At 47.0% G+C, this 14,096-nt stretch overlaps 1 protein-coding gene across 2 annotated transcripts in view; it reads right to left on the reverse strand.

The window, feature by feature from the left end:
• Nucleotides 1–10,215: 10,215 nt before the first annotated feature.
• PITPNB (phosphatidylinositol transfer protein beta) overlaps nt 10,216–14,096 on the reverse strand; it is a 61,980-nt gene continuing 58,099 nt past the window's right edge. The window contains exons 11-12 of one of the 2 annotated variants that reach the window (XM_024741484.1): nt 13,362–13,447; nt 10,218–12,179 (exon numbers count right to left, since the gene is read on the reverse strand). In XM_024741484.1, coding sequence (XP_024597252.1) covers nt 13,400–13,447 — 48 coding nt within the window. In that variant the 3' untranslated portion in view covers nt 10,218–12,179; nt 13,362–13,399. Of the gene's footprint in view, nt 12,180–13,361; nt 13,448–14,096 lie in introns of both variants that reach the window. The other variant, XM_024741483.1, reaches the window with a different exon arrangement.

Consider the following 14,096-nt stretch of genomic DNA (forward strand, 5'->3'; position numbering starts at 1 on the left):
ATGGGGTGGTGCATCCAGGTTGTTGTTACGGGGAAAAAGAAAGAAACCAGAGCCCACTTCGGGGAAGCTCAGAATCAGATCTGTGGGCTGGTGGAAACACTTGTACTCCAATTACACAGATTCCTCCAGAATCGCTGCTCTGGGCTGGAGAGACGCTAATGGCCATCATTACATTTGGACAGCCCTGTTCGGTTATGCTGTGATCTTTGTATCTACCATGTGGTTCACTGAGAGTCACCAGCCTCCTCTCACATGGGAGAAACGCCAAAGTTACTCATTTGCAAATGCTTACTGAGCACCTAGTACAGATCACACAGGGTTCCAGGCACAGAGGGCAGCGCGAAATTGGCTCTCATGGAACTTCTAGTCCAGTGGGAAGAGACAAGCAACACACACACACAACACACACCATGCAGGTAGCGATAAGTGCTATGAAGGATAAAGAGCTATGACAGATGCGGGGAGGGCTGTTTTGTATAAGGTGGCCTGGGAAGGCCCTCCTGGACATTAGAGCATCTGAGTGAGGCAGGAGAGGGAACTGGGAGGGGCTCTGGTGGAAGTGTTCCAGACAGTGGGAGCAGCCAGTGCAAAGGCCCTGGAGGGGACTCGCCTGTTGTTTTGGAGAACTGGCCCGCAGGGGGCCAGTGTGGCTGGAGTGGAGCGAGGGAGAGGAGGAGCAGGGGCCGGTAGGGACAGAGAGGCGTCTAGCGGGTCACTGTCAGCTACACAGGGGCACTCTGAGCAGAGGGGGGCACAACTTGTTTGATACTTAAAAGAACCACTCTGGCTTCTCTAGGGGAAGAGAAGGGGCCAGTTAGGAAGGTCTTGAGCAACAGTCCAGGGAGAGAAGATGGTGGCTGGGCTGGGTTACGGTCGTTGTGGGTGTGGTGAGAAGGGTCGGAGTCTGGATGCGTGTTCAAGGTGGAGCCCATAGGAACCAATGCGGGGATGTGGGGTGGGAGAGGCGCACTTGACCCAGTCGGGGGGGACGGGGGGGGCTGGGAGGGGGGAGATGGAGGGGGGTGTGGAGGTACATCTGCTTAGCTGTGCCCCGGGCTCCCTCCACTGCAGCCTGTCACTGGGCTTTGCTTTATCCACTTGAACAAGCATGCTGACAGCGACCAAGCCCAGTGGGTTCAAGCCAGCGGGCATGACCCCTGTTAAGGTGATCCCTGGGCTCCCTTTTACCTTCGCAGACTCTACTCCTCGTGTGCACTCCTGAACAGGGTTTGGGACTAGGACCCTGGGTCAACCTCAGTGTTTTCACAGACACGTAAAACCCATACAAATAATCCTTTATGTTGCACCCACTTTAAAGCCATAACCAGCGAAGAGTCTTTCCATCTTTATTGAAAAGACAAGGAAACTACATTAGGAAGCAGTAGGACCTGCTGCCTGAGGCAACTCAGTTCAGCTGGGGGTTGCACTCCGGTGATGGGGAGACCGCCATCACCTGGCTGAGCCCTGGCCAGGCTGAGGGGTGAAGGATTGTGATGCTGGGATCCTGCCAGGGCCAGACACTGGCTCCTACTGCTTCCCCTCAGCTTAGCATGTTTTCTGGGCTCCCTGATCCCCACTGCTCAGCCTGGAGACCTCACACTTGAGTCCATCTTCAGGCACAGCTGTGATTATTTGAGGAGCTGCAGACTTTAAACATTTGAAAGCACTAAGGGATGCTAGGCTTTGTTAATCAGGTACAAGGCATATGGCCTCTTGTTCTCTCTGCCTGCAGAAGCTCCCATGACAATTAAGGAAGAAAACAATTCTGTCTTAGGACGTTCACGGTTCCAGTCCATTCCATTTTAGAATTTCTTAGATCTAATTGCTTATTTGTTCCATCTTGGAACGTTCAAGGTTTTCACTCCCTTAAAAAAATATCCTAGATCCAATTCCTGCCCTACTAGAATTTCCTTGATCTAATTTCTAATCGAGTCCACCCTAGAACTTTGGAAAAGTACGTGGGAAACAGGTCTGGGTCACTTTCCCCAGCATGGATATTTGCTTGTATCCAATTATTTCTTCCGTCGGTCTGTTCTGAGTGTCGACTCTGGGCCAGACACAGAGCTGGGAACTGAAGGCAAAAGCGAACTGGGCTGATCCCTTCCCTTGAGGATCTCACAGTGAGGGAATCAAACACTCTACCAAAGAAAGTGATGAGGGTATCGTGTGCTACGTTCATGCAAAGTGAGAGAACACGGGCCCTGAGGGTACCTGTGGTTCCAAGCTTCTCAGAATCACCCATGGGAACTGATCAAAACTAGATCCCTAGGCCTGAGCCCTCAGAGGTTCTCATTCTGGGGTCTGGGGTAGGGCCCAAGTAGGGTGACCAACCGTCCTGGTTTGCCCAGATCTGGTGGGGTTTTCCAGGACACAGGACTCTCAGTGCTAAAACTAGGATAGTACTGAGCAAACTGGGACAGTTTCTCTCCCTCAATCCAGGCGTGTGCATTTTTAACATCCTCTGGTAATTCCAATGTAGGTGGTTCCCAGGGACCTGGGCGGGTACAGAGAGGAGGCCCTGAGTCCCAGTCTTCCCCAGGGTAGATGGGGAAACATGGCTGGGCTGGGAAGTCCAGGGTGAGTTTGCAAGGGCAAGGTGGCTGGCGGGGGTGCGTAATCCCGGCAAATCAGGCAGTCAAGACTCCTGGGAGTGGAAACACAATTGAGACTTAAGCCCCCGAATCTGCTGACCTAGATCTCTTTCAGAGCATCCCATCCCCCGGCGTGGCGGGCCAGTGTGGGCAGAAATAAAAGTAAAAACGGATTGATTAACCCAACCGGGTGGAGATGTCCAAGCTTGTTGATACCACTGGGCCAAACTTCCCAGCAGCCCCCAGCTGGGCACAGCTGAGCTACGGCTTCCGTGAGCGGCAGGATATTTGGAATCAAGGCTCAACCTTGAAGAAGTATTAATGAAAATGTCACAGGCACTAAAGTCAAAGCAGATGTGAAGCCGGCTACATGGGCAGACATAGCTGATAAGAAACAGCCCAGGAGAGAACAAAATCTCTTGAGATTAGGTCACGGGCAGACCAGAAAAAAAAAAAAAAAAATGACATCGGGGTCCCCCATGAAAACTCGGAGGAACACTGTCACTCCTGTGGACAAGCCAACATTTTTTGTGCTGCTGCGTTATATACTGACATCCCGACGGGGCAGCATTTGGAGGCTTCCACATCAGCAAATAAATATTACGTCTCCATCTTCAGCTAAGCAGAGCTGTGGTGCATTCCTATTACTTCATGTGGATTAACCATCTGGAAGTTGAATCAAGCCACAGAGTAAAGAATGGGATCCAATTTTGCATTCACCAAAATAAGCCGTACTAGTCTCAATTTATGGCAGATGGTTATGCAGTCTCAGCGGGCCAAAAAATCTCTCTGCAAAAGAATAAAGTTTATGCCAATTACTGTAATAGGAACCAGCACAACAACTGTGTGGGTTGACTAAGATCGCAGATATCGCCGTACAGCTCGTAAACCGCAGGGGGCCGCGGGAACGATGGGGACCCAGTTAATTCATTAAGATAACGCGAGAGAAATGAGGAGCAGAGTTTAGTCATAAAACAGAAATATTTCCTCGCAAATGATGGGAGGGAGCGAGGTGAGGTGGCTGTTACTGGGATGTGGCCTCGGCTGGGCTGCAGGCAGGGTCAGGGGAATGGTTAACAGGTAATGATGGAGAGAGAGAGACTGCCTGCTGCTCGGTGGGAAAGGCGTGGGAGGAGAGGGGTTAAATTTGGGGCTTCTCGGCTCCATTCATTCAAAACAGATCTGTGGAGTGTGGATGACTCCGAGGCAGGCCCTGAGCCTACGCTGGTGAGTGCCGCTAGTGCTCCTGGTACCCGCCTTTATGGCGCTCCCGGCTTGGCTGAGATGGCAGCACCCAGTAGGGATGCTGGCCTATTCGGGAGGTCAGGGGAGGCATCTTGGAGGACGGGGCCCCTGGGCTGAGGTTGAAGGATGAACAGGGGAGGGAAGGGGGCTCCAGGCCTAGAGGGCACCGTGGGCTTTGGTCTCAGAACCTGGAATGAGGCACATGTGGCTGAAGCCTGGAGGTGAGGGTGAGGATGGAGAGGGTTCTGGGCCAACACACAGCGAGGAGGTTGGTCTCTGTCCTGGAAGCAAAGATGGAATGACCTGACCCACCTGCTTTGGGAGAGAGGCCTTGACTGCAGGAAGTGCAGCCTCTTTTTAGCCGAGGACAGCTTCTTGACCTATGGGAAGTGTGAGAACTTCCTGTTCCCCAGGATGGTGTCAGGGTGAACCTGTGAGCTGGAGCAGAGGAGGCCTGGGTGGAGAAGGGATTTGCTCCGTCCTTGATGAGTCATCCCACCTGAGGAAAGCACTTCCAGGCCCTCCTGGCCAGCACTTCCTCGGGCTGGAGAGAGAGAGGCAGTTAGTTAGTTTGGGGCACATCAGGCTACAAAACAAGTCTGTTTCCTATACAATTTGGGTTCAGTTTATTTATTTGTTTTTAAGTGAAAGCTGTTGGCTTCAAGAATCTTGACATTTGAGGCTAAAAATAAGGTGACCAATGGTCTTAATTTGCCCAGGACTGTCTTGGTTGTAGCACCCAAAGTTCCATCCTGGGCGAACCAGGATGGCTGGTCACCCTAGCTGATTAGCAGACCAACCCAGGGGCAAATCCAGTGCTGGAGAGATTTTCACACAATACGTACACATTTGTGTCTCCTGGCCACGTTCCATGTTGGTATTGTTACCCCAACCTTCACTGGCAGGACAGTGAGGCTCAGAGGGGCCAAGACTTATTTGCTGGCCCGTTGCTCAGTAAGTGGACGTGGCAGGCTTGGAATGCAGGTGGCGGATGGCAAAGCCCCCATGTCCAGCGGGGCCTCTCCGGGAGAGTCAGCAGCAGTGACCATTAGTAAACCCCATGGCAGTGGTCATGGTTGCCGACCTCCACATTCTCTTGTGGGTTGACAAGGAAGGGATGGAGCTCTTTGCAAGCAACGGTAATCCCACTGTTCCTCTCCTGGCTAGAGGACTCTTCCATACTCACTCTCAGGCCTGAGCAAACACAGGGGCTGCATCTCAGCCTGGTGGCCCAGAGCCAGAGCTGGGTCAGGCTGTCCCCAGTCTCCGATGGAGCCTCCCCACCCCATGGGTGGCAAGCAGGATGGAGAGGGCCTACTAGGGGAGTGAATTCCAGGGCAAATGAGAGAAGCCCCTGCCTAAGGCCTGGCGCTAGCATGTGTGGGGAGCTCGCCAGCCAGAATGCAGGCACTGACCTCAGTCACACAAGTGGAAAATCTGAGCCTGTTGGGTTGGGAGGTGCCAGGAGAAATCGTGAAATCCACCCACCCCCCCCAGACGGCTTTCTGGCACGCACCTAAGAAGAGGAGTGAGCTCATGGGCCACCAGATGCTGAACTGAAAATTCTTATCCCCAGTGATACAAGGCACGACTGGGCATTCACATATGGGGAGGTGCTCTCAAGGTCTCGTGCGTTACAAAAATAGTTTCAAGGAAGAGTCTCTTGTAAAGTGAAATACTGAGGACAATTCTTGGAGGAAAAAACTACCCACAAGCCCGCAAAGCTAACAAAACAACCCTGGTGGCTCCCCTCCAGGTAGTCACAGCCCTCGAGATTTCCTGCAGCTGAAGAGTGATTGCAGTTCTTCTGATTTCTCACCTCAATGGAACAGACGTTGTGTTTCTACATACATCAGAGTCATCACTAAACCTTTCCCCCCAAGGAGTTTGAGGGAACTTACCTAGCAGTCGTGGACACAGGAGAACCACAAACTCTCAAATTTCACAGCACCATCACAGAATTCAAGTATGAGAGGTGGCAAGGGGGACTGGGTGGGTGGGGGTGGAGTGATGCCAGGAAGCCTGCCTAAAGAGGTTGCCTCAGTTGCACATAAAATGCAACATGGGAGTTTCCTGACACCAAGACTGAGGGGGAAATTCAACACTGTTGAGGAAGTTTTCTTGGCTCTGAGCTCTGGGAAGAATCGGTCATGGAATTTTGCTCCTAAGTGGTGTTTAAGAACACAGAGTGTCCTCAGTAGAATTTTTATCGTGATGGCTGCTCCTTATGTTGGCCTTAGTATATGCTACAGGCATGGAAACTTGCAGCTGTCAAACACAGGGAGACGGGATGATGGGCAGTGGTTGTGCGTGACTCCGGAAAGGTCCCTGGATTATATCCCTGGCTCCCCTGCTTTCTGTAATAATACCTAGCAAAACTACACTTACCTGGGTCTCAGTTTCCTCATCTGTAAAAAGGGGTGATAACAGCACCTACTTCATAGCGTGGTAGTGAAGATTAAAGGAGGCCATTTACATGTTGTGCTTATTAGAACAATGCCTGACATACACTACTAAGTGTTGGCTGCTTTGGCCGGAAAGAATCTAAAGTAGAGCTCGGAAAACTAGGGCCCTGGGGCTAAATCCAGCCCACCACCTGTTTGTGTAAATAAAGTCTTATTGGAACACGACCCCACCCATTCATTTACACAACATCTGAGGCTGCTTTTAAGCTACAAAGGCAGAGTTGAGTAGCTGCAACAGAAACTGTATGGCCCACAAAGCCCCAAATATTTACAATATGGCCCTTTATAGAAAAAGTTTGCCACCGTCTGATCTAAATGAACGAATGGCTGTTCTGGGCTTGATCCTAAGCCTCCCTCCAGACTTACTTGAGAGAAGTCTCAGCCTACACAGTGTCTCTCTGGGAACATTTTTGGAGTGACGGCTACAGAACACCCTGGATGGGAAGCACTCACAGCACCTCTTGGCAAGCTGAGTTGTTTCAGGCCTTCCAGGGCCATGGGAAAGTAGAGGCGGCTCTGAGAGAACATGCCATCAGTATTCCAGGCTGCAGGGAGCCGGCGTGCAACGGGATGCCCAGAGGCGAGGCTTTTGTTTAGCACATACATTAATAAACACCGTAAGCCACTCCTCCGTTCCACTTCATGAAGCTCCCTCAGTCTGGAGTGCAAGGCAATTCTGCTATCGGCTGATTAGCAGGTGGTGTCAGAATATATAAGGGATCAACGAGGCGGAGACATGTCCCAGCGCTTTACTGCTTCTCAGAAATCCAAGGAGTAAACAGATTCGACCCAAAGTTGAGTGTCACTGACTCAGGGAAACTCCGGGCTGCTTTTCTAGGCAAAGGCCTAACCTTACCGTGCCCAGTCAGGAGCCACGGAGCCAAGGTCAGGTTGACACGTTGGCAGTGGTATCTAAGGAGCCAGATTTTAATTGTGGAAAATGTATAGGGCATCTGTGAGCTTTCCCATGAGAATAGCATTTTAGTTTAACAGCCACAGATGGTATTTTCTGGACAACAGACATACAGCGATATAAAATATGCCAGTCGAGAAGAGTTTAGCTAACCGGCATTATCTTCATTGTATTTTATACATCAACAGCTTTTGTTAGCACACCACAGCTCTACCCTTCAACTTCCGGTTGGGTATTGGCTGGGAATCAGATGGCAAACAGCAGCAACGGTCTTCCTCAGCTTAGAGCCTTTCTAGGGACAGCATCCCTGCCGGGGCGGCAGAAATCTGCTCGGTCCCTTTCACCCATCCAACGGCCATGAGGTGGATGAACGTCACTGGCTCCACTTTACAGACAGCAGAGTGAGGCTCTCGCTGGTCACTGGCCTTGACTGCACTGGTCTTTTGGGCCTCACGGAGCCATGCAGGTGTTCAAGCGGGGGTGTAGCACCATCAGGGGCGTTCCAGAAAGTCACCTCTGGCAGAGACTGATTAAGGCTTTCCACGCTCTAGACCAGGTCTTGGCAGCTACGGCCTCACCAGCCAAATCTGGCCCACTGCCTGTTTGTGTAAATAAAGTTTTATCGGAACAGACACACTTACTTTACATATTGTCTACAGCCGTTTTTGCACTGCAAGGGCAGAGGTGAGTAGCTGTGACAGACCATGTGGTCTGTAAAGCCTAACATATTTACTGTGTTTGTAGACCCCTGCCCTAGATAAGAGGACAAGCCATCGGAGCATGGCTTGGACCAGGATATTCAAGAGGAGCAGGATTTCACAAGCGTTTGGGGGCCCTTTTAAGACTCGGTGACCAGCTAGGATTTCTAGCTTGGGCAGCACAGCCAGTGACACAGTTAACTGATGGGAGAAAGAAGTACATTTAGGGGAAAGAGGAAAGACTTAAGAGTTTGGTCTTAGACTCCTTCAGTTTGAAGAGTCTACCAAAGCTCCTGTTAATGTCTGGGAAAGTGAGGAGGGAATGCGGACCTGGAGCTCCCTCGTCTGTTCTCTCAACGTACTTAGTACCCTGAGCTACCAGAACTGCTACCTCCTGCTGCAGCTGGCTGTCAGGATTTGATTCTCTGAGGGCAGAAATCTGATCTTACTGAATTTTTCATCATACTCCCCTCCACTCTAACCCCAGGACTCAAAGGGGGCCTTGCACAGCATAGGCAGGAATCTGTTGTGGACAAAAGGATCAGTTTCAGAGTCAGACTTTCCATCGGGAGAGGTGATTCTGGGGTACAACTGTGACTCCTGCCCACGAGGAGTTCCTGAGCTCACTTGGGAAGCAAAACATACAGATGTATTAACCAAGGTGGCAGTCTGTTAAGAGCCAGGGGAGGGGTGTAGACTGCTAGAGGTCACTCCAGGTTAAGAAAGGCTGCCCTGGGCTTTGAAGAATGGGCAGGAGTCTGATTACTTGGAGAGAAGGTCTTCTCGATGATCTTCCAGGAGCAGGAATTCTCTAAGCTCTCTCCCTGGCCTTTGAAAACGGGGCACACTGAACCCAAGCCATAGAAAGGCAACTGGTGGGCAACGGTATTTTTAAAGTCTGCCCCCATGATTCTAAGTGGAGCCAATGTTGAGAACCTCTGATTGACACATGCTGATTTTTTTTTGAACCAGTAGCCCTAGCATAACAGAACACTCAAAATTTTCTACTTTCCCTAACCCAATCTGGTTTAAGAACTGGTTTTGAAGGGATCGCTGTTGTTTAATATTTCCAAGTCAGAAAACATAACCCCAAGTGATGTTGGCAAGGTTCCTAGGAAGCACACCCTGTAGATGCTCCAGGATCAGTAGGATGATCTTTAACCTATCCCCCAGCACCTTCCCTCCCTCCCTCCCTCCAATCACGTGAAGTGCCAAACTCTAAAGCTGACAGTGAGGGCAGCATTGAAAAAAATCAAATTTTGGACTCACTGAACTCTACCTCCTAACATTCAGTGGCTCTCAATGGTATCAGGTGTGAGGGTCTAACAACAGTCAGAACATGGATAGAACGGGAGGGGAGAAATCACACTGAAGAGGACACAACACATGCTAGAGGATACAGTGCCTCAGCTGACCCTGAACACTACAGGGTACCAGGGCCCCAGTGACAGAAAAGGAGTCCAAGACTCTGCGAGGGGCCAGGAGGGGGGCTCCAAGGGTCCCCACTGCCAAGCTGCCTTTGGCCTGGACTTTTGCTTTCTCATCTGTAACGATGTGGATGACGTCTTAAGATCTCTCTCCACCGATTCTCTACTGTCAAACGACTACTTAATCAGACTGAGCGGTCATCTACCTCTTAACACGTCCGTCTCCCACCCTGGACTCTGCACTGCTGCTCACTCTGGCACCTCCAGGGGACCCGAGTACTGGGTGTGGAAGAGCTCAGCTCACACTGCTGAACGCACGAATGACAGACGGTCCACGTGAACGCAAACACTCTCTGAAATAAAACACTAAGAAAATCACCTCAGAAAGCAAACACAAGAACACCCTGGAAATAAAACATTTTATTAAATCCATCCGGATACCTGGCCACCTCTCTGGAGGCTGAACCGCTCTAGAATGTAAGTTGGCACCACAAGAAAATAGTTGTTACGTGTCCAAAACTGGAAGATTGGAAGTGACCAAGTCCTAAAAGAGGAGACGTAAAACATGGCCCCAAACCAAAAAGCCATGATCTTGAAATGAGCAGAATCTAACAGCAAAATGCTTACTGAGTACTTTAAAAAATACTATGGATTTTCCTTATTTTTCCCCTTTAAGAATAGTTTTTAAAAACCCCTGAGACTAATATATAATCCTTCTTTACTGCTCAGATTTTAAGGACAAATTAAAAAAAAAATTTTTTTTCCCAGAGTGGTAGTGCTGCAAATTAGAGAATTCTTGAAAAAACAGCAGAGAAGTCGTCCACAGTGTTCTAAACCAGACGTGGCATCAGGGAAACAACCACTCAGGCACACAAGTGGCATTTTGTGATCAAATTTATTTTTTGTTTAAATTTCATTTACTTTGTTTTACTGTAATTTACACAAGAGACTGCCAAGTAAACTAGATATTTTACATTCACCACACATTCCCTCAAATCTCCACAGTTGTTAGAAAAACATTAAAATCCATGCGCTGGGCTCTCATTTCCGTGTGCGTCTAAGCTCCCAATGATGCTACAGACGCCAGCGAGAGAGTTAAGTTCATTAAAAGGAGAAGGCTAGACTCTTTATTTCACAAAATGAGCAATAATCTTCCTGGCATCACTTTGCAGACAATGATTATGCTTTGACAAAACCTATCCTACAACGGTGCCCAGAGAGTAAACATCAGTCTTGATCCTGAGTACACAGAGGACATGTGCGACGTGGGGTCTGCAGCTGAGGATAAAGGGTACCACAGCGCAGGAGTGATCCTAAACATCCTTGTCTAAGTCACTGTGATCACTTCAGTGGGGACACAGGTCGTGGGAAAACAAGGAGCAGGGAGGGCAGGACTGTCAGCAAATCAGATTACTAATGTGATATGACCACGTAGGGACTTGTGTGCTGTAGGAGGGACGGGAGGTTAAAGAAGATGGTTTGTGACTTGAAGGCTTCAACAATATCACTCTATTCAAGCTCCCAGGACTGACAGGAGAAAAACTGGATTTGGACAGAGAAAGATAATAAAAATCTTACCTAGCTATTGTTCCTTTCTTTAAAAAAAAGGAAAAAAGGGGCAGCAGCTTCTAACCGTCATTTTCATGATGCTTTTTCAGGATATGTTCTAACGACATCCTACTTGAGAGCACATCCCAACGGGTGGAACTGCGCTGGCCCCTGGCAGGGCCTCCTAACCATGTGCAGACAAGCCTCATGCTGCCTCCGAACCTCTTCTTATCTCAAAGGCAGCATCTCCCCCTTAAAGTATATTTCAACATGAAAAGAGCAAAATGTCATCACTATCTATATTCTACCGTGTAAGCTGTGAGGAGTCGAGATCCTCTGCATAGTTTCCAAGCTGTAATTTCAGAAAGCAGTCATTTCAGAAACGAGACTCCATGGAAGTGCTGTACGTCCAGTTTTTCTAAACAGCCTACAATCCTATTAATTTCTTTATCAATTTCTTTCTTTGCCTAACAGAAGCCTGAAAATTGTATAGTGTTTGTTCTAAATCACAGACTGTCATTTCCATTTTTGCTAGACTTGATGTAGAAAAATACTTGAAATTCAACATACAAAACTCCAATAAAAAATGGAATTTTTTTTAAAAGGATCTTTTCCTTGGGGCAAACAAGTAAAAATTGGTCTGTAACTCTACTACTTACTAATAGATATTATCCAGTTTGGCTGTATGATAATGAAAACCCAGAAATAAATGATTATGAATACATTCAGAGTTACATTCCAAATTCCTTGGAATACCAAAAGATTTCTAATAAATTTTTCTGTGGGAGTCTGTTGATTATGGCACTAGAATTAAAATTTATGAGACTGATTTAAAAGAACAGAAAAGTAATAAAAGGCTACATATATATATATTGGTCCACAACTTGCCATTTATGAAACATACCAGCTAATAGTACACTGCAGTCAATTCGTCCATTAATGGTATCACTCTGATAATTATTAAAATCTGTTCCAGGTATATATATTGAAAATATTTTCTTTTGCATTCTTGCTGAAGATAGGTACAGTACTTTGGAGAAATTGTACTAATCCCTTCAGTATGTATGTACATATATACACTAGTGTGTGTATTTTGATCTGCAGCTCTACATGCGTTTTATATACAGCTACAGATAGACACACATATATACACACGTGGTTGGGACCTGTGCCTGTGGGCACATAACCACAAGCACACGTCTGGGAAACGTCAACACTGCGAGACATGGTCAGATTCTTCTTCACTCATCACTGGCTGCACTTGTTCCCCTTACTTGACCTTGATTACGTAACTGTAAGGAAAGCGAGACAGTGCAATGTGTTAAAATACAGAGAGACGCAAAAAATGTTAGACCGCAGCTTGTCACAAACATTCTCTTGGAAAAAAATCCTCAGTGTAACAAAACTTCTGGCAGACAATGCACCCCAACTACTGCATTTTTAACGTTTAATCTCTTGATTCTGGTCTTACTAAGGGCATAATATTTTGTTTCATCAGAGGGAAAATAAATTAGAAGCAGAAATAAATCATAGAAACTCAGAAGACCTTAGTGAAAGTAATAATAAATTTTAAAAAAATTGTAAATGAACACTAAATTTTAAGAAAAGGGCTTTGGAGGAATCCTGGCAGAGTTCATCCATTCTTATTTGGTATTTTTCTTCAGGACTGAACATTTCTTTTCTCCAGTGTTCAATAATTAAAGAGCAGGTAGCACACGTCCGGGGGCAGCCAAGAAACAGTGGGGTAAGAAGTGTGTTCTGTCTTGTCATTTTTCTCAATAAACATAGCTCAGTATTAACAAATGACGACAGTGTACTGCCGATTTTTGTTTTTCATCCTGGTTTCAATATGTGGGGTAGATTTTGAGGCTCTTTTTTTCCCCTCTAGGAAAATCTCTTATCTAGGCATGTAAATCTGTGTGAAAGAAATAAGACCATAGAAATATTTCACACTGTAAACAAAAAACAGTGCATTTACACATATTAAAGCTAAATATAAAGACTGAAAAGTCAACATGAAGGAAGACTTCCTGATATTCAAAAATTGTCAACTAAAATGAATTATTGAGATTGGCCCTTATGGCATGGGATGAAGGATCTTTGACTTTAAATGCTTTTACATATTTCCTTACTAACCACAAATGGTCCTAGTGAGAAATAGGTCAATAACTGGCTATGGATGAAAACTCAGCTGGTTTCTAGGACAGTGCTGCATGACGAGTAAGCGTACTTGGCAGCTGGATTCTAACCCATAACACTAAGAACTAACGTAGGATTACTAAATTCAACCTCTTCCACAGATAAAATTCTTACAGAATAACTCAGGTGTTCACTGTCGATGTCTGAAATACATATCTCTTACATTCTAAAAATTAAACCATACTTAATATGTTGTCTCCACTCAGCAAGTTAACTACCCATTACCAAAAAGGTATTGGTTTTTAAACATTCTTTTTACCCAGGTCTTCACTTACACAGTTTGATATTGTCTCTGACCCTACAGGGGACTCATCTAGACATCAGCAGCCGACGTGCCTCGGACGGAACCCTTCTTACGCATCTAAATGTAAAATAAAATCATGAGCTGCTGAAATCACAGACTCTAAATTGGGTTAGTAAGCAAGGGGAGAAAAAAGATCTAGAAGAGATTGTGAAATGACCGCTGCCTATTTACAAGCATATCCACATTAAAAATGAAGTTCCAGGGCTTCCCTGGTGGCGCAGTGGTTGAGAGTCCGCCTGCCGACTTCTATAGTTACCTTGATCTAAAGTAAATCTTGCAAAAGGCTTTTCTTACCACAGCATAAAAAATGTATCTATTCTCTAATCTAGGAAACAAAAGCCTGCAGACTGATGATGTGAAATTATCAAAGATAGCCAGGGTAAATGAACTGTTCACTAATACAGTGTGAGAAAATGCCCCGATGGTCTGGTTCACCTTTTCATAGTCCCTGGACCAGACAGGAAGCTATGAGGTGTGGCCACCTCTGGCTTCTGAGACCAGTGTCCCTCAAAGGAGTTCTTTACAGGAAGTTTATTAAAAAGAGGGAGGACAAAAGGAAGAACAAGCGAACACAGGAACAATGTATGAGAAACAATGGACACAAGGACAGGCATCAGAAAAGACAGGCATTCACAACAACAGCCTAGAGACAATTTAATGAGAAAATTAGAAAAGAATGGACAGAAAAGGAACACATGTAATAAAC

Source organism: Neophocaena asiaeorientalis, unplaced genomic scaffold (genome assembly GCF_003031525.2).
Source record: "Neophocaena asiaeorientalis asiaeorientalis breed wild unplaced genomic scaffold, Neophocaena_asiaeorientalis_V1.1 scaffold648, whole genome shotgun sequence".
Lineage (NCBI taxonomy): Eukaryota > Metazoa > Chordata > Mammalia > Artiodactyla > Phocoenidae > Neophocaena > Neophocaena asiaeorientalis.